Source organism: Lepisma saccharinum, chromosome 8 (genome assembly GCF_977018435.1).
Source record: "Lepisma saccharinum chromosome 8, izLepSacc3.1, whole genome shotgun sequence".
In the NCBI taxonomy this organism is placed as follows: domain Eukaryota; kingdom Metazoa; phylum Arthropoda; class Insecta; order Zygentoma; family Lepismatidae; genus Lepisma; species Lepisma saccharinum.
Genome location: NC_139236.1, coordinates 40,240,825 through 40,268,383, shown reverse-complemented (window position 1 = coordinate 40,268,383; position 27,559 = coordinate 40,240,825). Strand labels below are relative to the sequence as shown.

At 41.1% G+C, this 27,559-nt stretch overlaps 1 protein-coding gene across 1 annotated transcript in view; it reads left to right on the top strand.

Moving 5' to 3' along the window:
* The first annotated feature begins 10,782 nt into the window (after window positions 1–10,782).
* Sh (Potassium voltage-gated channel protein Shaker) overlaps window positions 10,783–27,559 on the top strand; it is a 635,294-nt gene continuing 618,517 nt past the window's right edge. The window contains exon 1 of the mRNA XM_083126538.1: window positions 10,783–10,893. Within this exon, the coding sequence (XP_082982664.1) occupies window positions 10,850–10,893 (44 nt within the window). The 5' untranslated portion in view covers window positions 10,783–10,849. The remainder of the gene's footprint in view (window positions 10,894–27,559) is intronic.

The following is a 27,559-nucleotide window of genomic DNA, read 5'->3' as shown; positions in this document are numbered from 1 at the left end:
TGTGGGTGAAGCGGGGTGCTCATCACACCACTTTTGCTGAACTTGCGGTCAAACAGCCAACTAGGCTTGCCACTTCCCCCTGTTTGGGCAACAAGCGGCAACCTTAGAATCCCTCCATCCCGAAGCAGCCAGCAGCCAAACCGGATTTTGTCAAAATAACCGTTCTACACTGTGATAAGGCCGGGAGATAAGCTTGGCCGAGGTATATATGACGCGGTGAGGCATATTCCAGTGAATGCCCATAATACCTAAGTGTAACAGTTTAAAAGATTACCAGTGACAACTTTCCTTATCTCCAGATGCTTCGAAGTTCCGACATGAGCTCAGTATTGGAGATTAATTTCGAAAACAGTTGGCAACACTGCACGCTCGCAGCTATCCCGAAATCGATCTCGTGGCGGCGGCGAGGTGGGAGGAGCCAAAGGAACCGGCCGGCACGCCCAATAATACCCCGCCTCCCCTATTTTTTTACAGAGAAAGACCACCCTCTCCCGCTCAAACTTCGTGCCATAAGGGTGAGCGCGGTTTGGAAGTCACCCTCGCTATTATGGGCTATTACTTAGGCGGTTTATGAATCGGTTCCGGGATGGCACCACTCGTTATCATCTCAAGTTTGTGGCTGCCTATAACTGCCTCCGCTCATTTATATTCGTTCCGTCTTCCCCTCCTCCTCTTTCTAATTGGAAGGTCTCTAGCGACTGACAATATGATCTCGTAATCAAAAATTACTGCAGGGGTGGGGTGACGTTTGTCATGTTTATTTGCTTCCCGTCTGCGAAAAAGAGGAGGGGGGTGTCTCGTAAGGAGCACGTACGCGCCAGTGTCTGGATGCGGTATATCTGGAAACTAACGTGCGTCTGGTGCTGTAAAACAAAAATTGAGTGATAAGTCGTCGAAGGTGGTCGCACACAATGTAACCTGTAAATATTACAAGTAAAATGCATATTTTGGGTAAAAGTTCATTCAGTTTTCATGTATTCCTTGTCTGTTGCTAAGGCCATTTAGGGACCGACTGGTCATCACCCCCTGCTCCTTCCGTGGCGTTCTTCTTTATTGTTTATTTTCAGCTTTGAACGTTTTAGATTAGAATTTTGCAAAGTTGTTTCCGTATTCTCCGTGACATGGTTTGACGTCCCTGCCCTCATCCCTTCTTCGTGCAGAAACCTTAGTGCGTGCCACGGTTGACCTCTAAGGAAGCTTTCAGAGCGAAGTGATAAGCGACAACCGACGCAGGTCCCTACACTTAGATAGCATTCACTGCGCTTGCGCTACCAACACTATTGGCTGACGACACAGACTTTTGCAGCTTGTCGTGTCAATTCGGTAACAAAATTTGCATTTATTTCTGAAGGTTCGTTTCCAAATGACAAACATCGCTGTCCCTTCGCTCTGATGCGTTAACACATGTTTTCTCACTTGTCAAAATTTCGTCTTCCCATGATGCTCATTCGCTCCACCCTCCTCCTGTGAAGTCGGTGAACAGAAAGACGTTCGACAACCTCATTATGGACTACTCCTAATCTCCAAGATTCATTGCTGTGGTTACCCCTGAAGGTCGTTAAACCATGCCAGGGAAAATTCTTTGTGCATGCTTTCCAGCATATCTGCATTCGGGCAGTAGCAAATATAATCAGGAATAATAATAATACTAATAAAAAACATGAAAGGTATTTTGGCACGATTATGCAAATGAGGCACCACATTTCAAGATAGGCAAAATGTGTTATCAGGGTCGAAACAACTTGAAATACTGAAGCCTGTGTTTCAATACAAAGGGGTTTAAAAAAAAGGCAAAATCGTGCATTATGCCCTGTGTTGTCCCATTTCTCTGGAGCAAGGCATAGCGGCAGAGAAGGGAAGAAATCGAGTGTGGAGAGCGAAGCAGTACTTGCTGCTGGGAAGGCTGGTAACTGCAGTCGCCCCCCCCCCCCCCCCACGCAATCCAATTCCCTCTCACGTGTTCATTGGTGGACCCGTCTCGCGTCATTACTTGGCGCAGAGACTTGTTTGTTTTCGTTCGCCTGCTCCAGAGAGAACTGTGGCAGAGTGTAGTGTAACACAACTTCCATTGAGAACTATTCTGGGTGTGGGTCTAGGCGCCACAACATCGTTAACCTCCACAAACTCAGTTTCCGTGGTTCTCTTATGTGAAAAGGGAGTGAATATTTTACTACCTTCGTGAGATTTACCCTTACGACCCCTTTCGCTCACTTTGGTACATTATTTTGTTCTCTAGAACAGAACATGGTATTAATAAAATACAGGGTGTTCATAAAGTCCTGGTATCATTATAAAAATATAGGTGTGATTCAACCAGACCATACCAATTGATAAAACAGAAGCTCCGAATTATATCTGTATCAATACCACAATACTTATGCCAAAGTAATGAACAGACAATATTTTATCAAAATTTAGAATACGTTCTTATTTCTAAGAATAAAACTGAAATGCTGTGGTAGCGTACAATAGTGGTTTGGTGGGGACTATACCCTTTCAATAATTCTCCCCTACAATATTCCTGGTAGCGTCACTACCGGAATCCATTGCTCAATTCTTGAACGAATGCAAACTCTCCCGCAAGTTGCTTTTGATCACGAAACCAAAATTTGTTAATTTGTGTGTAATATGAGGTAGGCATGGTTATTAAATTTATACTGACTGAAAGATTCGCATTTACCCAGGGCATTTTTGAACCACACTTCAAGATCGGTACGGGGTTCAGACTTTACCATGAAGGTCTATCGCAAAAGTATATTTTCCTATGGAAACTATTCCACTTTTCTTTCACTACAAATAACCCGTTTTCTCTCTGTCTACTCAACGAGAATTCCTTTATCTGTACTGAGACTCATTCAACGCAAGTTCCATAAAACTTCCATAGGTTTTATCGTATGTATAAAAATCAGTGGAAATTTTTGCACACGGTACTAATACAGATAGATATATAAGCAGATCTTCATCTAAGGCGGGAAAACTGATGCACTGGGAATCGCCATTCGCAAGAAGTTTTGTAATAATCCGCTAAGAGGCGCTGAGACCACCACTCGCACATTTGCTTCCACTTCTTCTACAAAACAGAATAAGAGATGGCGCTGCCGAAATTCACCGCTGTCTAGGTCCAAATCTAACCTCACCAAACTCTCTTATATATCTTTATCTGTGGTACTAATCTGTCTTATACAGTTTCGAAACAAGATGTTGCTGTTGTCGATTATATCAAGTGCAACAAGTAAGAGGGTGGATTTATTACATAAGCGTTTTGATCTTTCACAGGACTAGTGTCGACCTACGTAGCGCAGATGTTAGCACGGCGTGCTAGGAAGGTAGGAGTCCCGGGTTCGAATCCCAGACTGGTCAAGGGTGTTCTTTGTGAGTGTCCCTTCATCATATCATCACTTATCCTTATCGTCCCGATTAGCCAAAAGTGGCCAGTAGAGGGACGTAAAATAACCAAATCAATAAACAGCACAGAACTATACTCTATCCCGGGAATCTCTGGAGCAAACCAATGAAAACAAGTCTCTGCGCAAGTAGTGTAGTGACTCGAGATGACTCGACCATTAAGTTGAGGGGAAAGCGCGGCTGCAGCTACCAGCCGTTTGCAGCAACGTGCACTGCTTCGCTCCGCGCACTGTCTTTCTCAGCTTCTCTACCGTTATGTGCGGTCTTTCCCCACAGATTCCCGAAGCAGAGTGCAGCTAATTTTGGATCATCTCTTGACATATCTTATGTGCAGCTCCGATGCGAGTCAACCGTCTGACTTCAAACAGAAGGCTCCTCCCACACAACGCGCATGCGCAAAAGTTACAGCGCATGCGCATGGCGCATATTCAACTCTAGACTTGCTGAGTAGCATGACTTTCAGACGTTAATGGTACTCTTATGAACTTGTAATGATCATTATTGTCAGTGTCTCGTGATACCATGTGAATTTAATTCTCACTTGGAAGGAACTTCGTATACAGCGAACTCCTCTTTGGTATCGCAGCAGCACATTCAGTGTTGCCAACCTGCAGCTTGTTAGGCAGTGTTGCCAGACACTCTAGATGAAAATTAGTGTACTTACTTTCGTGGCGGTCCTCGTAGATACGAATTCGCGGAACATCTGCCACGGGGGAAATATAGAAGCGCGGATCTCTGGCGCGTGACGTAATGGAGCTTCAGATTGAAACCCAACCTCTGACCTTCCCTTCATGGTGCCTGATCCAAGGGGAGAACTTTGTCGAGAGGGCGCTGGGGTTTCAAGCGGCGGGGGGAGCGGAGATGTTGGAGAAAGGTCACTAGAGCTGGCATTTCGGCCCTTGAGAGAGGGTGGACAAACGAGAACGAGAAGTCACATCCTGCTGTGCTTAATGAAATACACCCGGGGATAAACATGCAAACACTTTAAGCTGACATTTTATTCTTTATGGAAAAGAGAGAATCCATCGTGCTTATGATAGATTAGAAATGCTTATATTCGCTCACACAAGGCGAAAATTCTCTCTTCTGTAACTGATCCCCATAATTGAGACATTTTCTTCCTTGGTTTAACAAATCGTCACCTTTAATCTGTCGGTATAACTAGATATCTAGGTATGAATAATCTGTCAAGAATAATATTTAATTTTCACATTTATTTTCTGTAGCGATTTTTCCCATTGCTATGAGTTTGAAATCCTCTGTCTGTAAGTATGTTATTGAATAACTAATAGGTCCAAACTACGGGAAAGAACATAAAGAGCCCAAGTATATAAATTTAGAATTGCGAAATAACTTGTTAGTAATGAAAAATAAAATAAATTCAAGAAAACTATACCCCGCGACAGGTTAAGTTTGCAGCAGGTTTTATTTATTAAACCGTGCGAGAACAACGCTCAGCATCTCCCGTGCGAGTCTTGCCTCAACCGCCGAGCGGTTCATATCACAGACAGTGAGAAAATCGGCAGTATTGCAGCGGAACTATATTCTGCGCGCACGTTTGGGTCTACATGGGGGAAAAGTTGCTGCAAACTTAACTTGTCGCGGGGCTTAGTCCAAAATAAAGTAAACCAATTCAATTACACTTCTCAATCTCAAGTGATTGATTGAGGTTATTGTACGTCGCTGTTCTTTCAGTTTTGGCTAATCGCGACAAGCCCTAATCTTAAAGACCTACTCGCCATTCTTGTTTGTGCGTGGGGCGTTGTTTCGGCATGTGCCCACCCCTCCTGTCGATAGCTACCTCAAGCTCAGCATGTTCGTTTCCTCTCCGAGGTCCTGACCGTCCGAACCAATCAGATTGAGGTACATTCAGTAGTACCATAACAGACTTACCTAGAAAGTTGCATCTGAAATTGCATACAAGAGGTCTCCGCCAAATGGGCATGCTTCTTATGTTTACACTTGTTTTACATGTACTTGCATTCTTACTGTCGTAACGTTGTTCGTTGTTGTCAATGAGCATATTGGTAGGCATTATTATAACACATGTTTGAAGTTCCTAATGTATTTTACTATGTTATATCCTGCGTAAACGTCGTCTTGCCTGAAAACTAGGTGGCCACCAAAAATACCGGTTCGAGTACTGGTTTGGACATGGATGTTTCGATGTTCCTCGAGACCAAATTGATCAAGTTACCGTTCACACTCGTCGTTGTGATTAGCCAAACGTGGCAGAAAAAGCCACGATACATTAAAAATACAAACACAAGAACGGGAAATCATGAAAGTATAATGCGATGAGGATGATAATGCTTGATTTTTGATGCGTAGAATAAATAGAAAGCATAACATTTCCACATCTGCCACTCTCATATTTAAACATTTGGAATTAACACTCTCACTCTCCCAAAATAACCCCCTTTTAGTCGAAAATTTGTCACTCCTTCTTTTTTTATTGGGTATACTCTTTTAATACCTATCTCTGTCGCGGAGTTGTTAGCACAGAGCGCTACGACACCATGGGGTACCGGCCTGGGAACAGGCTTTATTTGTGAGTGTCCCTTCATCAATTTCATCCTGTCGTCATTCATCCTCATCGTCGCGATTAGACAAAAGTAGCACAAAAGTGACGCTAAATAAGTAACTCTTTTATTATGCATTATTTTTATAACTCTTGTGTACTCTTACGGCGGACGCTCTGCATGCTGGCAAGGGAAATAGTGAGCCGGGCATACGCAGCAGACCGATCAGACAACAGCGGTGGCGCCGAGAGTTACGACGTGGCAGGAGGAAGCACTGCGCGCACCTCGTTCTACAGGCTACTGTGTTTCTTATCGTGCTGGATTTGTCACTTCCCTTGCCAGCATGTAGGCCACCCGCCGCAACATTGGACAAGAGCTGTAGTAGTAGTATTATTACTCTGAATGAAAGAGATTCTTGTCCAATGAGGTGTTTAAGTATCAGAAGTGACTTAATTCTATTTGTATACATGGACATGAATTCATTGTTGCTGATGCATTATTATTTTATTTCTTTTTAGGTGAGTATTTATTACAAGTCCCGTCGACATACTAAGAAAATGTAAACCAGAGCTAGACGTAAGTACATATTGTGACTGCTCAGTTAAAACAATGAAACCACGGATTCTAGCAGATGGTTCGATAGAGCTGTTTGCAGTGAAGACTCGCGTAATTTTGAGGAAAATATATCTTGAATATCAATGTATAATGTTATCTATCATTATAACCACATACAATAAAGTGATAATTGAGTTGAACATTTTATGAATTTTCTATATACGATAAATCGGCAACGCTTTGAGATTCTCCACTGGACTTAAATTTACACCGTGTAGATGGCAGCTTGTACGTTGATGTTCATGTAAAACTTTTTTTTCGATTATTTCGTCATGAATTTGCGTGGCAATTGACAGTAAAATGCAAACATTGAATGTACATTGATGAGGAGGGTGGGGGTCGTGTAACGTTCTTCTGAATAATTCCTAAACATCACTTAATCACTTGTTTCGCGTTTGTTTCAGGCTTTGCGTTGCGTTATTTCAGTTGCCAGAGCAATCGGTTGTTTTCTTAAACTATACTCTGTCCCAGGAATTCATGGAGCAATCCCGCACATCACGGTAGAGAAGAGGAGAAAGCGAATGGGCGACTGAAGCAGAGCGCGCTGGTAGCTGCACTCCCTTCTCTCACGCGCTCATTGGTCTAGCTCTCCCGAGTCACTACTTACGCAGATGACTCATTTTCGTTCCTATGTCCCACAGAATTCCTGGGACTAATTACTAACTCTCTAGTCTTCTAAAACCCGAAAGTTCATGGCTGCAGCAACACAGGCCTTCCATCTGTCCCTATCCTGAGCATGATCCCTACCAATTTCCTTTAGGTTCATCTCAACATTATCCCTCCATCTTCGTCTTGGCCTTCCTACAGGTCTCTTACCATCAGATTTCCCAACAAGGATCCTGTAAACTCTTCTATCCTCTCCCATTCGTGGAACATAGCCTGCCCATTTAAGTCTTCTTGTTTTAATTATTCTAATATCTTGACAGGAATACAAATGATGCAGTTCTAAATTATTTAACCTTCTCCACTCATCTGTCTCCTCATCCCTTTTAGGTCCAAATATTTTTCTACTGATTTTATTTTGTAATACTGTTAATTTATGTACCTCCCTGATTCCTGAGACAGCCGATATAATACTCTTGTATCATTCTCATCTCACCCAACGGGTTGCCAGCTTCCTGGGCTTGTCTAGTGTTGATGATTTCATGGAGCAAGTGTGCCTGAACTTGACCTGAGAATATTGTGCACTGCAATTCAAAGCTGTGTGGCTGAATTTCGTCCTTCAAGATTTCATATTTTGTTATTGTTGGTTATAATCCAAGAGACACAAAGCTGAGGATGTTGGCAACATCGTTCCATTCCACCTGTTCTGCTAGTCTTGCCCTGACTTCCACTATCGACAATGACGGTTGGGGAGCAGAACATGCTAGGAGAGGAAACATGTAAATGTCAAACCTATATTTTCGTACACAGTTGCGTTAAAATTATTGTTGCGTTGCCAGAGAATTTTGCTTGGGTGGGATCAAGAGACTGAATATTTTCAAGTGGATTTTCTCTTCTCTGTTTCTTCCTTCGGATTTTTATGTCTTCATTTTACTCTCCCGTTTTCGTTTTGGACCTCTTTTTCTTTCCTTTTTTCTATCTTTATGTTTCCTCTTCTTCCTCTTCTTACTTCTTTTTTCTCATCCCTCGTCTCCTTTTGTTTCTATCTTCTGTTTCCCCGCTTTCGACCGTTCTTCCTTACTTTCTTTCTCTCCTCTTTCTCTATTTCTCTTTTCCATCTTGTTTTCCTTTTTCTTTCTTTTCGCTTTCCTCATTTTTGTCTGTCTTTCCTCTTGTATCTCCCTCTCTCTCTCTCTCTCTCTCTCTCTCGCTCTAATTTCCTCCGATCCTTTATCTCTTCCTTGCATTATTCTCCTTTCTCTTTCTTGTTTTTTATTTTCCTTTCTATCTCTCTCTTCCTTTTCTTTCATTTTGCTACTCTCCTTTCTTCTTCTTGTTTTCTTCTCTTTCATCCTCGGTTTTTCTTTCTTTCCCTCTTTCTCCTGTTTTCTCAACCTCCTCTTTCGTTTTGTTATTCTTTCTCTCTCTTATCCTCCGTCTCTCGCTTTCGTCTTGTCTTTCTCGCTCTTCCTGTGTTTCTTTTTCCCTTTTTCAGTCTCTAGTATTTCGTTTTTATATTTCACTCTCTTTTAGCCCTCTGTGCGACTGTGATTCTTCCTTTATAACTCTAAACCATCCTGAAAATTTCTCCTGTAGGCTTTTTAAGTGGGCCAGAGCCCTTCCTTTCCCACCCGGTTGCAGCGACGACTTCTCTGGTCTGCCAAATGAAGATTAATGACCGCTGTGAACACTAGTGGATAAATATTGGTCATAGAGCATCCACGGTGCTCTTGTTGTCGCGTAAGCTGAGCGGGGATTCGATCCCTGTTTTTTTTTTTTTTATACGTTGGAGCAGAATAGACAAGACAATTTAGGATACACTTGAAACAGCAACAAAAATGGCCAGAATAAATGTGCTGCCTCCACTACCACAATTAAATACTTCAATAATATTTTTTAAAAGGCTGGGTCCTTTTCTCTAATTTCATTGTACATTTGTTTTTTCTTACTTTTACGTCGCTTTTCTGCCACTTCTGGATAATTACAACGATAAGGATGAGTGGTATTTAGATTAAAGTAATGAAGGGCCAATCACAAATAAACCCTCAGCCCAGTAAGGACATGTGGAAAGAAGCAAGGGGGTCACACCCAACTGGAAAATGAGTGTCAACTTATTTGATTTGGTTTATTTTACTTCAGTTTTCTCCCACTTTTGGCCAGGCCGGTATTCGAACCCGGGACCACTGGTGAGGTAGCACGCACTGTGCTAACCACACATGTAATTTCATTTCAGTCACAGTAATTTATGTTCATTATCATAAAGAAGTAGCAGGAACATGATAACTTCAAAGTGAGGTAGTGTTTTTTGTCAGGGTAACGCTATTATGGGGGAATATACGTATTCTTGTTTGCCGCCCCCCTGGAAAAAAAATCTTTGCTTGCACCTCCCCGGAAAGAAACATACGAACGTTCATGAGGCGCAGGTCGGGACTCAAAGCTCGGAACTTCGGTGGAGATAGAAAGTGGACCACTTAACTCACCGGTTGGAATTATGCATCTGATGTTCTTTTACACAGGAAAGTTGAGCCAAAAGGGGGCCATGACCCTCTCTGGTCCCTCTTCTGAGGTACGCCAGATCTATGCCGAAGAGATGATTCTCCACGTCTTACAAAAACTGTAATTGAATCTAATTTACAGAATAATTCCGGAAGAGGGTTTTCTTTCCGCTGAGTGGTTAGCATATCGCGCTACGACGCCAGGGGTCCCGGGTTCGAATCCTGGTCCATGGATGTTTGTGAGTGTCCATTCATCAATTTCATCATATCATCACTCATCCCCATCTTCGCAAATTAGCCAGAAGTGGCACAAAAAGCGAAGTAAAATAAAGCAAATCAATCAATCTTTCCGCTGTTCTTTTTTTGGGGGGTGGGCTAACCTTATCGCACCTAAACAGTGTTCTTGTTAATGGCTTAATTCAGTTAGAAAAGTTTTTAACCACAATTCTGCTGTCCAGCTCGAGCATCCTATAAAAGTTTATGTGCTCGAACTTCTCGTCCGTCGACAAAATAGATGTCTGACACGTCATTAGACGTAACGTTTCGGCGTGCATTGTCAATCCGAGGATGAAAAATCGAATTTGGAAGGTTGATATCCCGTTGCGTAAATGGACTATAAGTGACTTTTCCATCCAGTGACAGCCAAAGTTATCCGTCATGCACGGGCTTTGATAAGATCGTGTAAATTCGATGCCGGAGCTTGGAGGGGACAACATGCATTAGTTGCCCGAGCAACAGTTCGTGCGCGTGCCAGCAGAGGCGCTGTGGTAGGACATCTTGATGTCGCGTGGGCGGGACTACCTTTCTTTTTTTTCTTTTCGGAAAAGGACCCGATGTATTCAGGTGCTTCGAGAGGGGAGGTTAGGAGGGGATCAGATCCTGTAACAAACCCTCGAAGCGGGGAAAGCCTACACCAGGGCGCAGCACCTGTACCTCACCTTCGCAACTATCCCGTGGACAAAAAAATCCTCTCACACGTGTTATCTTTAGGCTTCTTTCTTTCTCCTTCCTGGTTTGCGGTGTGCGAAGGCTATGCGGCTATCGCCCCCCCCTATCTTCCCCCCTCCCCTCTACTCAGTTTTGAAGCCATAACATGCCAGTATTTGCGTTTCATCTGGCCTCTGGTTGCACTCAGTCGCATGACGGGGTCTGTTTCGTGTGCTCACGTGTTTTTTGGCGCGAGTGAGGGGCAAGTACACCTAGGACGATATGTCTGGCGTTTTCTTCGCGGGACTTTCTGACGTCTCTCACAGGTACGCCTTTCGATTTTCACTTGTTTCTTTTTTTCTTATGGATTTTTTTTTCTCGCGCGTGGCTGTCCCAACGTGCGTCCGTCACCCATTTTGAAGTTCAGAAGGAGAGAGTTAAGATAATTCAACAAAACTAGGTACAAATTCTTGATAATTCTTAAATAATTGTACTGGTGTTACGAAACTTCAATCATGTTCTGTTAATTGTAACGTTACTTGTTGAACTTCTCTTGAACAATCAGGACTACATGCATTTGGACTATTCTTGTCGCACCTTGAATTTCTACACTTTAATTTTCACTTCCCATCCACTTAGTACACCCTGTACTGCATTTTGTAGACTCACATTCATCATAATATCTCTCTGTGCTGCTTTTGCTGTCCATGCGTGTTTGTTATTGGCTTTCATCAATTTTATCTTCGCGATTAGTGAAAGAAAATCGAAGGAATATAAAAAGAAACAGTCACTTCAATTTATATTTCTTATTTATTTTCATCCCGCTGTGTTCCAAGCATTTTCACAATGGTGCGTGAGTATGACATTTTTCTAAAGAAAAATATATGTAGTAATGAGTGTTCAGTTTTATGATTTGATGTGTAAACAAACGCGTTCAAATTATGCTAAAGGTGTCGTGTTCAGTTCATGATGACAAGAAATAGTTCTGCCTTATTTATGCCTGAATTAAAACTGCCACTAAACTTGAATAATAAACTTCATATTGAAAACAAAACATATCCATTACGACAAACCGCTCTCCATTTTCTAAGTTGTTGCTATACCGTACGGTCCATTTACACTTAAACGACTGCAGCGCCACATATGACAGGATCTTTCTTTTCTACTAATAATAAACCACATAAAAATTATGTAGGTTCTTTATCACTATTTGCCACTTGCACTTCATAAGTTGATTTTATCGTACCTAATGGTTTATTGATTCTAATTGCGCATTATAATTACTGCGATAAAGTGTGTACAATTATGTATCGGATGATCGGACCATAGGTCTTATTCACACAACTAGATGTCACTTGTTTGTCACATTTGAAATATGTAAATAAAATCAACGAATTATGCCTATATACATAAATGTGTGAACAATTTATATGACGTTGTTCCATTGTGTAAATTGTTGATGGCGAAATTATTCTTCGACCGGATGGAAGTTCTTTTGTTTTACTTTTCATAGCGCTCCAAATATAAACATAACGAAAATCAACTGTAACAATTTATTTATATTATTAACTTACGTACAAATTTGTTCGGGTAATATTCGTATCCTTTTAGGTAATTCTTCAACTTTATTGACATTTTTAGTTCTAAAATTAGTCCTGGAAAATGATCATGTATGAGGAATGATTGACTCTTTTGTTAGTGGTGCCAGGTTTAGAAAGTATTAGTCAACTGTGGAAAATGGGTCTCACTTGTCGCACAACACTACAGCAACCTTAACTTCTGACGTCAGACGAGGTTAGGTTAAGTTTGTTAGTTTTGGTTATATTAGCAAAAATACACTCAACTTTATTATTTCTGCTAAGAGAACTAAACTTAGCTAGCCTAACCTAACAATAAAAGCTTTCACCGGTGACGTCAGAACTCAGGTTGCTGTAGTACTGTGCGATAAGGGAGACCCGTGGAAATTTAGGGCTATATTTTTTTCAGTTCGAATGTGCGGTTCAAGGACATCCACCCAGATCCGCGCTTCCCTCTTCCTCACTCCCACTCCTATGCATTCCCCTGCAGCACCCAATGAACAGGCAGATGGCGTGTGTAAGGAGGGGAACAGGCGACTGCATGGGGGAGATGATGCCGTGACCTTGAAGCGCAGTTTGGAAATGAAAGCAGTATAGCTGTGTATTTTGATTGTACGCAGTACAATACAAGACCAAGTAATTGCACTTTCGAAACAATTTAACATGATTAAATCGTAGATAGTGCAGTCATAAGTAATAAAGGCAATAATTCGTTGTAATAATTTATAATGGAGTCCTTGATGTGTTATAGTCAAACCCAAAACTAATCCAAATACGAGGATTGTTCAGGAAATGAAACAAGGTCGGATATATATGATGATAATGCGATGTTTAATATTGTGTGCGTTTTATGCTCTGAATCATGATGGTAAGATTGGAGAACTCTATCAACATAGTCTGGGTTTATGGTTTTGGTTTCCAGTACCGATGTCTTCACGTACATTTATTTTCGCACGAAAGGTAACTAAATTATTGTTTGAACTTGATTTGCATGATAAACCTGGATTATAGTTATTGCTCTCTCCACGAAAATAGACCAGTCAAGGTTGGACCTTTCCCTTAGCTCCTCCAGAGGCAACCAGGGTTGCTACACTTCTTCTAAGTTGCTCAGTAGACACTTCGCGCGTTGTACGTATGCGGTTGATTTCGTCGGTTGAAATGGTTGCTTATTGGCAACACTGTAGGTGGGTGGCGTGACCTTGACTGGGCTATTTTCATGGCTTTAGCTTTAACGTTCGCTTGTATCGTTATTTTAACTGAGATATTGAAATGAGAGGAGGTTGAAGTGGTTATGTGTGATACCTTTGCTAGAGACTGCAGTAAAACGCAGAAAACCTAGCCATGGGATTTGATTCTGCAATTTCTGTTAGTTGGATCCTGCCCCTGGGCGAGAACGAATGCGTGTAGCACAAAATAGGGTGAGGAGGCCTTTCCCGGAATTCTAGGCGTGACTCGTTCCTTCTGTCACTAACACTTTGACCCCTTGATCTCTTCTCTAACGAGATCTTCCTGACAGGATAGTGGTGACATGTTATAGTCGCCTTGCGATGAAGAGGTCACGGGTTCATTTCATGGTGGATCTCCGGCTATCCGGTGACGACACAGGAAACAAATAGTGTGAATGCAGATGGTGGCGGGAATATTTTCTGAAAGGGACACTCACATTCAGAATACGCCTTCATTTGATACAAAAATTGCATATTTGAACTAAAACTGCATTTGTGTGTTTCTCTTGTTTGCTGGGAGTGGTTGATAAATGGACTGGTCAGCTGGTGGGGACAACTACCCCCGTCACTGCGTCTTCTATCTGCTACACCACATATGGCACAGTGTTACAAGTTTTGTCCAGGGTTGTTAACGGTCCAGGAACCTAAAAATTCTAATGGGTTCTATTGGGTTCCAATGCAGGACCGGAACCTTTTTCTCGCACAATTTAAATTCGGTCCAAGGTGCGTATTGTTTCATTGCAAAAATAATATTGTTCCTGAAAAAAAGGTTCCTGGACCGTATTTAAATTGATGCGGGAAAAAATGTTCCCGGACCGAATTTCAATTCTTCCGGAAAAAAAGTTCCTGGACCGAATTTAAATTCATATGGAAAAAAGGTTCCTGGACCGGAATTGAAGTTATTTAAAATTCCTGAACTTTTAACAACCCTGGTTTTGTCCTTGGGATCAAAGATCTTTCTGCGCCCCTTCCCCTAAAAGAAGTATTTTTTTATGTCAAACTTTTCCCCCTCCTCGCTTCCAAGGAACTCCCTAGGTAACACATGTTTGTGTGTTTTGTTTTGTAAGTGTGTATGTTCAGATTCACATAAAGTCAATTGTAGTGTGAATATTAAGGGGAAGGACTTTAAATGAACAAGTTATTGTCCAACACTTTTCTTCGTAGCGCTCAATAGAGACTGTCCTACTGATAAAACAGTTTAAAGGGGCTATCATGACTACAACCACAGTATATTTTTTCTAACCGAAGTCATATCTTTGCCTGCATCAATGGATACTCTTCAACTTTACACATGCGGCTAATTTTAAGTACTTCAGCTGCTCACATATATATCTTGGCATACTTTTGGCAATGGTGAAGACATATAATGAACATCCGCACACTTTGCTTCAGGCAGTTCAAGTGCTTCAATACCAGCATGATCACGTACGAGACTTCTGGAGTATATGCTTTAGAAACTGTAGTTAGTCAAGACTTCATAATTATCCCTAGAGAACTTACACTTTCAGGGTGGGTCTTTATAAGCGTCTTAATATAGGAAGAGTTAAAAATCTATTTAACGATTATGTTATTAGTTTTTTGAGAAAAATACAGTCATTACTCACAAATGGCTGTTTCAGCCCATTTTCTTTCTTTCATTCCATGGCTTTAACTCAGTGTCATTCTACAGTGTTGTCACAAAGTGGGCGTACCCCCCCCCTGTATTTTTTGACACTACGATGGTTATAGTTGAATGCTTGATATGAACACACACCTGATGGTTTAAGTGTCCGGAACATCGGTATGGAGACAGTCTTTTTGGTAGCACGACCGAACTCTGCGTCATATTTTGGCACACTTCGCGATGCAGGAGTGAATAAGACCTTTTTCCGGGCGATGACGTTCACCTCGATAACGTTCTGAAGGGCCTCCAAGAAGTCCCAGAGGTGGTTAATCAATGACACAGGTATGTGTTCATGTCAAGTAATCCAACTATTACCATCGTAGTTTCGAAAATAAAGGGGAGGGAACGCCCACTTTGTGACCACTCTGTATTAGTTCCTATTTTCTGCACACCGTTTGTTATATTCTCAATTATCACACCCTCCATACTCCAGACACGCCATGACAAGGAAGATAAGAAAATGGTTTTTAGGACAGGACAGGGTGGAACGAATGGAGGTATTTGTATTTTATTTTTCATTTCCTTTGAAACCAGGTCTCGAGTCCCGTCTTGTGCATGGATGTTCATTCGTGAGTACTTCCTCATCAATTTCACCTAATCACCACTCGACCTCACCGTTACAATTGACCAAAATTTGCATAAAATCGACTCTAAACAACAAAAATTCAAATGATTTATTTTTAATTTCTTTATCTGGAAGTGTGTCGAGGGGATTCTGCCCCCGAAATAAAACCTGTCCTTTATACTTATGTTGGCAATAGAAACGCCGCCTCGGTGCGCGATCGCGGTTCCGGGTTCGAGTTCTGATGCATGGGTGTTTCTTCCCGAGTGCTTACATAATCAATTACGGTTTCATTGCCATCCTTACGAGGAGCCAAAAAGTGACAAAAGTACAGATGTAGCGGACCACTCAACTTGTCAAAGACTCTCAATATTTTCTTTGGCACGCCCCTGCTTATAATCGCTGTGGGTTAATCACAACGAAGAAAGATGATAAAATGCACGACACAAAAAACAAAACCACTTTTGTTCGGTAGTTACTTGGGAAAATAGTATGAGGTTTGATTTCAGGATAATTATTTGTGCACACCCTGTAGATATTTTTCCGACATTTATCAATTTATTTCATTATCCAATAAGCCGCGTGAAGACTAATATAGTCCGCGTTACTTATTGCAGTGTTCCTTTCTTTTCTGCTTCAATTCTCCGATTACATGGCGCTTAGTTATACAAGCGGCCGCGTCGAGCGGTGACATCTTGGATCTCTTCCAAGCGGGCGAATTTTCAAGTCTTCAGGTTTAATTTCGCTTCATTCGGCGTCGGGAGTTCTCCCCGATGACCTCAGCGCCATATTTTCCTCAGTCCGGCGGACAGGGCTAACGGCCGAATGCCGAAATTTGCCAAAGGTCGCTCAGGCCCACAATTCATCCCTTGGCGTTGCTAACCCAGGACTCGGGCGTTCCCCAAATATCAAAAGTTACTTTCTGCCGTAGCACGGTGGACTGCTCTTTTCGTAGGGATTTCGTGATGTACAGAAAATGATCTTGAATCAGGTTGCACGATAGTCGCAGTCCGATATCGCTTGGAAATGATCCCAAACCAATCAAGAATTTGCTATTGAAGTTCGCCCATGGCCGTATAGTTATGCAGCACGTATTGCAGGAAAGTAGCTATATCAGGAAACATACTCTATTCCGGGAATCTCTGGAGCAAGGCCGTCATCTAACGGCAGAAATCAAGTGTGCGGAGCGAAGCAGTACATGCAGCTGCAAAAGCTGGTAATTGCCGTCGCTTATCACCCCTCCACGCAATCCCGTTCCCTCTCTTTGGTCGAGGTGTCTTGCGCAGAGACTTGTTTTCGTTTGATTGAACGCTTCAGTGATTCCCGGGAAAGAGTATAGATGTGACATTTTTACTGGTGGTGACTGTACATGAATAAACCATAGCGCAATTGACATTTTGAGGGACGAATCCTGTTAACATTTTGGTTATCACGTATCTATAAATAGATACGTTGTCATGTTCGTAGTATTTACGTCATGATGTCGCTTATATTAGCTGAAATTGCGATTTTTTTCATGTTATTGTTATCACATATGTCGGCGTAAGGACTGTTGAACGTCCCTGGAAATTTATTGTTATTCCATAAAAAAAAGCAGGAAAATGGCGGCTTTCTTTGAAAAAAAGGAATTTTGTGCACAATAAGGGAAAATTTCTTCAGAAATATTGGAATTTTCCGGCTCTTCCCCTCCCCCCGCATCCATAGATACACTAAATGTGCATAAATTGTACATACAGTAGTCCGAATCTGTGGTTCATTCCGCGTATAACTGTACTTCATTCATCTGGGTAGGGCAATTAGCCTCCGATCTACAGTCATCTAAATGAAACTCTGCATTTTGCTAAAAATTCGGCTCCGTTACCGAGGGCTTACCTGCAAAATGGGCTTGGTAATAAAAAGGTTAACTGCTTTTGATTTCATGGAGCGTGGTCAGTGAATCTAGTCCCATCGTCAACATCTGTGAATTTAAAGCGTTTTCCAAATACGAGGGAATAGCTGAAAACATTAGTGAGTAGTTTCTAAAAGTGTCACTAGGTGGCAGCACAATCCAGCTTGATGATAGTTAGCAGTCGCTAGATAGCAGACGCAGGCATGGCCAGCTCAGTTTAAAAATGGCGACCGTACTCGAGAACTGTACGTGGGGATGGCATGGGTGGAGGAGATGATTCGAGTTGACAGACGAGTGACGATAGACAGCATCGCAACTGTAATAGGGTGTTCTCATCGTTTAACTTACAGCATAATGCATGATGATTTGAATTTATATTGAACGTGAGGTCCGACTGTGGCTCTGGGACTGCAGCCCAAATACTTTTATGCAGCAGGTTTTAGGGGACTGACAAAGCGATGGGATAAGTGAATCAATGTTAGTGGAGATTATGTTGAAAAATTAATACTGTTTTCAAGTCAGTATCTCAGTGTTATTTTATAATAACCGTTTGTGACCTACTTACTGACTTACCTATGTGGCTCGGTGAACACTGAAATTTTGAATCTCGCTAAGTATCTAACTTGGGCCTTTCGCACCGAAGGCAAGAGTACATATAATATAGCATAAAGTGTATATAAATTGCTATCTTAAGGATACTAACTCCTGTTTACGCTGGGTTCTTTTATCATTGTAGGATATCCCTTGAGATACATGCATTCATTAGTAAACAACCAGTTTTCTTAGCATATTCTGGGCTGGACATATTGATGTTTAAGTGTTGCTAACTAGTATATTTAACCCCCATTTGAAACCAACGTTACATTATTTTAGTGATTAGGCAATGATTCTATACTTCACGTCCCTTCGCTCGACATGAGAGGCAGTATTGGCATTAAAAGTACATAGTGCGGTGCAAAAGTGGCAAAGATTGAGGGGCCATTAACCTCCACGCCCTTTCTAATCGCCGCCACATATAAGAGAACGTTAATAATATTACTGACCATAGATATCCTGATATTCATGGAATGAATTAGCACCTCTAAGCCATTGCTTCTAATTGATCGAGATAGGCCTTTGTTCTTACAGAGTGACCTATCGTGACGTATTCTCTTAAACCGTTGCTTTCAAATCTGCCAAGATTTCTTATCTACTGCTGCATCTTTTATTCCCTCCTGCCACGTTTCCTCTAAAGATCTTCCTCAGGAAACAATTACCTATTATTTACGGTACATTGAATTATTCTTCCTTCATTTAATTGATTCCATTAAACCGTTTCTTTGATCGTCAATTGTTCATCTTAAATTATCTCCGACGATTTTATTATCAACTTACTCTTTTATACGCGAGTCTGAACGGTATACAGACTAGCTACAAGATGAATAATTTTAAACTTGTCAATCACTTTAGGATAGTGTCTCTGTGTGTACATATATACTATATTTGTGTATGATATTAGCAGTGCAATAATTAAGTTGGACAGAGATAAAACTCGCTGGCTATCGTATTCTAGGCATGTATGGTTTGACTATTAATGAGTACAATGAATGCGAACATGGGAAATTTACCCACTCAAATATCTATCATAAGAATTTCCATCTTCCTATTATAGCAGTCTAGAAGACACCTCAATCCAAGAACAACATTCACCAAAACTTGAATAAAATGTCTTCCAACGCCTCGACCACATACAAGTTACCCCTCACTTTTGGCCACTTTTGCCCCTGCACTATACTAAACCTTAAGTACCAAGGGGAAGTAAGCTGTCCTTGCTCCTCCCCCCAATTTTTGCACCTTGCCCCCTCTAGTTTTGGAACCCAATCGCCGCTACCTGGATGCGTAGTTGCATCTTTTTTCCACTAAGAGTAGCACTGTCGCAATTATGGTTTGTACAGACTTACAGAAAGCGTTTTTTGTGCGAATTCACCAAAAAAAAGGAATTATTATGCAATAATAGGAAGTTTAGGTACTGGAGTAAAATTATACAAATTGAAATTGTGCATTGAAGATGTGTTAAGTTTTAGATTCAGACTTCAGTGATTCAAGGGTTTCTAGAAGGCGCTCAGAAAGCAGAGATACTGGATTCGAATCTTCAAAGATGAAGTCGTATTAGTTATTATTTTTGCTATAATTTTTTATTAGGAAATTTTTCAATTACATTTTGACATAGTTGACTAGAGTGATTTTGGATGGAGCACGGTGAACTATGGCCCACCCTTGGCGCTGTCCCTGGTATTGACATAGCTATTTTCGCTTTACACTCCTTCCATATAATATCTGTCATCATTACACAATTTATGCATGTACAAATGTTGGGAAGGAAGAGCAAGAAGACGAACAGAATTAGATTGAGGGGATGAGATGGGAAGGGAGATTAGCCCAACAGCCGGTAAAGTAACGTGACCTGATTGGTCACTTCATTCATTATTCTTGTCGTGTATATCGACTTGATTTGTCTTCTGTTACTTAGCGTCACATTTCTTCTACTTTTAACTAATCGCGACGGTGAGGATGAGTGATGATATGATGACGTTGATGCAGGAACACCCATACCCGGGCCGGGATTCGAACTCTGGAGGCCGGCTTCTCATGTAATCAACAGTTAAACCTACAGAAGTAGAAAACTACTTGAGACCATATGTCAACGAACCATAAAACAACTCCGCAGTTTAACAAACTTCTTCCGAAGTAACTGCAAAACATATCTTCATTCCGGATTGATCTCGCTCCTAATTTACGCCAGTGCATGTATTGGGATTTCCAACAATGAGAATTGTTTCGATAACGAAAGGACAACACAACGCTCCGGCTATTTGTAAGGATTTGTGGGTGAATTCAACTCCTATTCCCTTTGTGTCTCAGCTGCGTACATCGAACAAGAAAGCAACCCTCAATTCATTGGTGTGGTATAGTGGATTCTATTGTTCCGGTTCTCTACCCGCATTCGAGGTATGCAATGTTGGTTGCTTATTGTCAAGGGGGCATCGCATTTCTAATTTACACCCATCTGTACAAAACTTGTACCCGCATGCGAAAAGTCAGTGGCATCGGGATTTCTTTGTGTAATCTATATTAACCTCTATTGTTGTGCGTTTAAACTTGGCTCCAAATTCTAGTCTATGATCTGCACCGTTGTGAAGATGTTGTTGCATGAAACGTGTAGGCTATTGTTAGTATAGTATTAGCAACAGAAGCATGAAGTTTGATCCGAGGATGGAAGTGAAATTTTATTTTTATGCCATATATACGATGTGTACTGACAAGTAGTATTTATTTCTTATGGCAGAAACATGTACGGACAGTGAGGATGGAAGCACATGGCTTCCCCGATGGCATATGCCGTCTCATTGTAATCAAAGTGTATCGTGTTCTATCTCCGATAGAAGCACATTACACAGTGGTTCGTGCCTCATTTTAAACTGTAGGTCCAGTCGTTGTTATCTTATTTGAGGAAGAATAACCTTAAACTTCAAGGATGGGAGTAGTAGTTTTTTTATGTCAAATAAAACACTGCTATGGAAATATGGAAATGCAGTTTTATTTGTGATGGTACATGCACGACATGTACTGACAGTGAGGATGGGAGCAGAGTTTTTTTTATTTTTTTTTATTATGATGCCAAATATCGACCATGAGTATTGGTGCAGAGTTTTTATTGGTACACAAGGTGTACCAACCATGACAAATGAAGTCGAGTTTTATTTGTGATGCCAGATGCACGGCATGTATTGACAATGCAAGGTATGCAAACTCTGTTCCGGCAATAATACGTATATGCATTAAATCTATGTTGTTCCGTCATGAAGAAAACTATTACTGTTAAGTTATGGTGGAGGGGAAGAGGCGTTTTTGCAATGCACGTATGTTCCGCCCCTCTCTTCGTCCCGCGGACCACCCAGGAGGACCGATTGGGTTCGAAAAAGAGCGAACCCAACCGGGTGCAGATTTAGGAAACGTTCACCAGATTGCGCTGCATTTCCCATTCGTCCCGCTGAGACCGGAAGCGTAACGAATCGCTTTCAATTCTGTGTTGCGGATAGCGTTACTGAAAAGCGGCCAGCTGCTGGAAATCAAACTGGTGTTGTTGAGCTGTCTTTCTTCTGCGCGGTAGAAGTTGGTACAGACAAAACGAAATATATTTTAACTCCTTCACGACAGCTCATTTCCACGAAGGAAACTTATTCCAATCCCTAAAGCTCGACGTCCACTGGGACACGGAGGAATGCGGCAACAGAAAGCAACTTTCGTTGTCTGCTTCTATTGAAAGCAAGTAATGCAACGCCCACTACAGGGAAACACGCGGAAGCGAAGCGCGGAATTTCCGTGCCAGAAGTCTGCACGTTATCTTACAGGTTATCGCGCACTGAGACTCCGAAAACGGGTCTGTTGCGTTTTGATGCCCCGTTTCTCCGCGTCTCAGTGGACGTTAAGCTTAACATTCCTGTCGACGGAAAACCTGTCCCAATATCGAATACAGTCAAAGACATGGGAAACGTTTTGGACACAAACCTCAGCTGGAGTGACCATGTGAAGGCCATGTGCAAAAAAGACATTTCACACGGCATTACACTCGCTGTACCGGCTTAAAAAGATTTTACCACAGGAGGTGAAGAAAACACTCGTGGAGTTTTCGTGGAGTCTATCCCAGGAATCTGTGGAGCAAGGTCGTGCATAGCGGCAAAGAACGGGGGAGGATCTATTGGGCAAAGCAAAGCAGTACACCTGCTGCGAATGCTGGTAACTGCAGTCGTTTTCCCCCCTTCACGCAATTCCCTCTCACGCGTTCATTGGTGGAGCAGTCTCGCGTGACTACTTGCACATTCGCTTTCTCCAGAGGTGTAGTTTTGTCGCGAATGAAGTACTATGACTTGACGTATATGGACCTCAACGGCCAACTAGCACGTCGTCTACATCGAATACAAAATGCGTGCGTGCGATTAATCTATAATATCAAATATTTTGATAACCTTGCCCCAGTTTTCAAGGACCTAGGCTGGTTCGATTTTTCCACATGCCGTCGCTTCAACGCTCTTACAACGATCTACAAAATAGTACAAATAGTACATTCACAAGAACCACTTAACTACTTTCACGATTTCAGCCCCTAAGCGCAGCACACCCCGTTGCCACCCGTTCGCGAGACCACACTCTGCTGACCATCCTCTTCCACACGACAACATTTTACGGACATTCCTTCACGATCACTGCTACCAGAGCATGGAACGACCTAACAAATGACATGAGAAACTATCCATTTCTCAGCCAGTTCAAATCAAAATTCAGAAATCGTCTTCTGGAGTAAACTTACCATTACTGAAAGCAGGAAATACAATAAATGAAACCCTTCTTGATGCAAACTTGTAGGACCCCTTGGCTCTTCTGTATTTCCAGTATTTGTGTTACGTGTATTTTTTGTACTTTTCTTGCAGTGTGTGCATGTTTTTGTGTTCTTCTTTTCTTTTTTATTCTAATGTTTTTAGTTTTTGTATATTTCGTAAACCGTTAGCTATTCCCATACAGCACAAATCTCCAATGGATATCCATTGGATATCCACAATGTCCAGATCACATCCAAGGATATTATGGATATCCATTGGACGTCTATTGAATATCAAGAACTGGATATTCAAGACACGTCCAATTTGGCATATCCAATACACATCTATATCTTGTCGAAACGCGATATCCAAACACGTCCAATTCTGGATATCCAAAAAATATCTAGATCTTGTCCAAAATGAGAAATCCAAAGCACGTCCAATTCTGGATATCCGAAACATATCTAGATCTTATCCAAAATGGGATATCCAAAACACATTCAATTCTGGATATCCAAAACGTATCTAGATCTTGTCCAAATAATCAATTCATAAAATCTAAAATAGAAATGGTTAAGTGGAAGAAAAGGCTTGTGCTTTAACTTCGCCATCTAAAACAATAATAGTATCTCCAACACCTAACGAGAAATAAGAAATAAAACTTCGATCGAGGTGTATTAACACAAGAGGGAAAATTTAGACCTTCTGAAACTTGTTATGGGTTAACGCAATGGCAGAATAGTTACTAGCGATGATAACAGATGGCACTAAGTTAAGCTCTACTAAAACTAACGAAGATTGCTAACGCCTGAAGTGGAATACCTATGTAGGAGATTAACAATAATAATTATGAAACGCTATGAGAAGTTTCAAACTCTGAATAAAGAAATTGAAGTTAGGTCTTAAATGAGATTCAATCAAAAATATCAAGATTCTCAGAATAAATTTTAACGACGGATTCTCTTTATAGTCAGTGATGCAGGCACGATGCGTGAATTGACCTACCTCCCTCTTAACCATCAACTTCACATACAGCATGCATGCATTTTTTACAATACTCAATTGTATTAGATAAACGCAAAAAAGTATCTTGTGTCCCTATCTCCTTATTCACACCGTGAACCTATTTTACTACTATGTTGCGGTGAATTACCTTACTTGATGCGTGTTCTTGGATACCTTTAAGGGTGTAAAAATTGTCTTAAATTATAGCAAAACGATCGAATGAGGAGGCAATGGGCTTTATCTATTCCGAAATTACAATACAATTTGTAAAAATAAACAAAATCAAAATTGTTTCTCGAATATTGCCTTTTAATTGGCAGTTCAAGGTTATACAAATTTCACTTAAAACATTGGAAGCTCTGTGGTCTGTTCTACGTAAATATGTAGGTGTATATATTTATATATGTACTCGAACGCACAAAACACACACATTATGTAGAGATACCCCCCCCCCAAATGAAAACCTTTCCTGTGCCACTGTTCATGGTTTTGTCATTTTCGGTACCCTCTGGATCAGTGGTGTCAACTTATAACGCTTCGTGGTGCTCGAATCCATCGAATAATCTGTCATGTTAATTATTATATATTTGTTATTGTGATTCATGATAGAGTGTTTATTGAAATCAGTAAATAACATAATTTTAAAAAAATAATTAAGCATGCAGTTTTGTTGTGCATTAATATAATGATACATCTCAGGGATGATGTATGAGACTTTTTGTGAACTTATGATTAATGTGTTTGAGCCCATCCAATGTTTTTCGAAAGTTGTCACCCCTGATCTTGACCATTTTTTGACGTATGTCGTCTCTAAAGCTAATTGCGTCTGATGGAAGTACGAGGAGGCAAGTTGCAACATCCTCCGCGTAGACACGCACCTTTGCTCGGCGAGCGCGTTGCGGAGAACGACAACATTTCGTAATGTGCATAAATTTACCCATAATGCTAACTGGCTCTTCAGCGGAGAGATGAGACTCCATAGTTCTCAAGGATCGGGTTTTAAAAGAGCATCTCCAAAGATTTTTACCTCAACAGAACAACAGGTGATGAAAGTTTATATTCCAGTTTATTTCCTTAACAAAATAATAATATATATACACACACGTTTTAAGAAACAAAACTACCCACGGTTAACAATAATAAGTACCTTGGGAAGCTTACTCATTAATCTTACTAAAATTATCCTATACATATATACAAGTAGGGAAACGGAAAAACACATTTCTTACTTCAACCGGTTTCTTACAAAGCAACCTAGATACTTTCCCATTATTAGGTGGGATTAAGCCGAAACAACATGTTATAAGGGCTTTTATCTCTTTCACCAGAAGGTGGAGTTTAACTTTTCTATTGTGCTTGGACTCTCGCCTTAGCGGAGGGCATCTTCTCTCCTTTAGGTGTTTGGTCTCTCGCAGTAGCGGAGCACGCCTTCTCTCGTCCGCAGGCGGAGTCTAACTAACTCGCCAGCCAAGCTTTCGCCCTTATATACGGTCGGCGATGCTAGCGTTAGCGAGCGGGAAAATATTGAACTACTTATATTAACTTGTCTTCTCGTTTAATATCTAAGAAACTAAAAGTTAAAATATACAAAACAGTAATTTTGCCTTTAGTATTATATGGGTGTGAAACTTGGTCCCTTACATTCAAAGAGGAACATAAATTGAGAGTATTTGAAAATAAGATCCTTAGGAAAATATTTGGACCTAAAAGGGATGAGGAGACAGGTGAGTGGAGAAGGTTACATAATTTAGAACTACATAATTTGTATTCATGTCCAGATATTATTAGAATAATTAAATCAAGAAGACTTAGGTGGGCAGGCCATGTGGCACGAATGGGAGAGGAAAGGGGAGTTTACAGGATTCTTGTTGGGAAACCAGATGGTAAGAGACCTGTAGGAAGGCCAAGACGAAGATGGAGGGACAACGTTGAGATGGACCTAAAGGAAATCGGTAGGGATGGAAAAGAGTATATAGATCTTGCTCAAGATAGGGACAGATGGAAGGCCTGTGTTGCTGCAGCCATGAACCTTCGGGTTTAAGAAGGCTAGAGAGTTAGTTACTTATATTAACATTAAATAGTTACAAAAGTTGATTATACGTAGAGGTGGATCCGTCTTTACATGTCACGATCCGAGTTCGTTACAATCTTGAACTAACAATATTTACATTAAACAGTTACAAAAGTTGATCATAGAAGCTAACAAACTTAGAGGTGGATCTATCTTTACTTGTGACGATCCGGGGTCGTTACAAAGTCGATAATACTGTGACTATGTTAACTGCAGAACATGTTGGAGATTTTGAGCTGAATAGTTACGAAAACCATAAGAGCAATGGTTTTTAATTTCACTTGACGAAATATCTGTCACCGTATTTTGTGCATGGGCAAGATCTAGATTTTACCTATGCTTCATGGTCTTTACCAATGAATTCAATCGGCCTTGTGAAACTTTCCGAAATTAACCCGTAAAAATACGAGGGCCAATCAAAAAATAAGTTGCACTTGACCATGGCATTTTGTCGGAAAGAGATATTTTGATGAACGTGGTTGGAAACACTGCTCACAGTTCCCTTGAAAAGGTGAAGTAACGGTTACGCCGTGGCTGTTAAGAGTACGGACGTTATCAGTGGTGAAAATGTCAGTTGGAAGTACCATCCAAACTGGAAGTGCGCGCAGTGACTCGCTTTCTGTGGACAAGAAGACGTAACCCTACTGAAATTCATGGCCAAGTGTACAGTGATAAACCAATTTCATCTCAGACGATCGCACAATGGTGTACGTTGTTCAAAAATGGGCGTGTAAGGATATTGAGGCCGCCTGCCAGAAAGAAGGCTGTCAACTGCAACGACGAAGGACAATATGAACATGTTAATGAACTAGTTCACAGTCCAGACCTAGAGCCCTGCGATTTTCATGTCTTTTAGGCCTATGAAAGAAGACCTTGCGAAACGGCGATATCATTCCGATGAGGAAGTTAAAAAGCAACGCAAGAATGGTTATCGAAAGTTGGATGGGAATTCTTCGAACACGGTATATCTAACACTATGACAAATGTTTGAACAGACTTTTGAATTATGTAGAAATGTAATTTTTTTAGTATACTTTCATGTACAAGAACTGTCCTCCATATCCCTTACGCTATTTGTTTAATGCTAGTGCAACTAACTTTTTGACTGACCATCGTATTTCCATTGTTGAGGACTCGTTGCTCATTTTTATATTAAAACAAGCAAACAGAAGCACATCTTGTTTCTTCCCGTCTTTTCCGAGCTTATTAATTCCTAAAAGAACATGAGTTAAAATTTGTTTTTTCGGCCTGAAAAACCTTCCCGGGTGGTTATCGCTAATAAGTATTGAACTTTCGTTTGACATTCGTTCTTTGTCTTTTTATGCCACGTTCGATTTCCTGGTAGGTTCGCGCTTTGTTTGGATACGTGTCTTTCGTGTAATAATACGGGGAGGGAGGGGGAGAGAACGTCAGGCATGGAGTTCATATGCCCAGAGTAACAGTGTACTCGCAAAACTTCTTTTTCCGCTGGAAACCAGGCACGAAACGCGATAGACACGCGATATTGAGGAAAAATTGCTTGGAATATAATTTTCGTGAATGTCCATATCTCACAATGTTGCCTGCCGCATAAAAATGTTACACTATTTCGAATTATACTCTTCTTAATTTTACAATTGCACTACATCTATAATTACACTGTT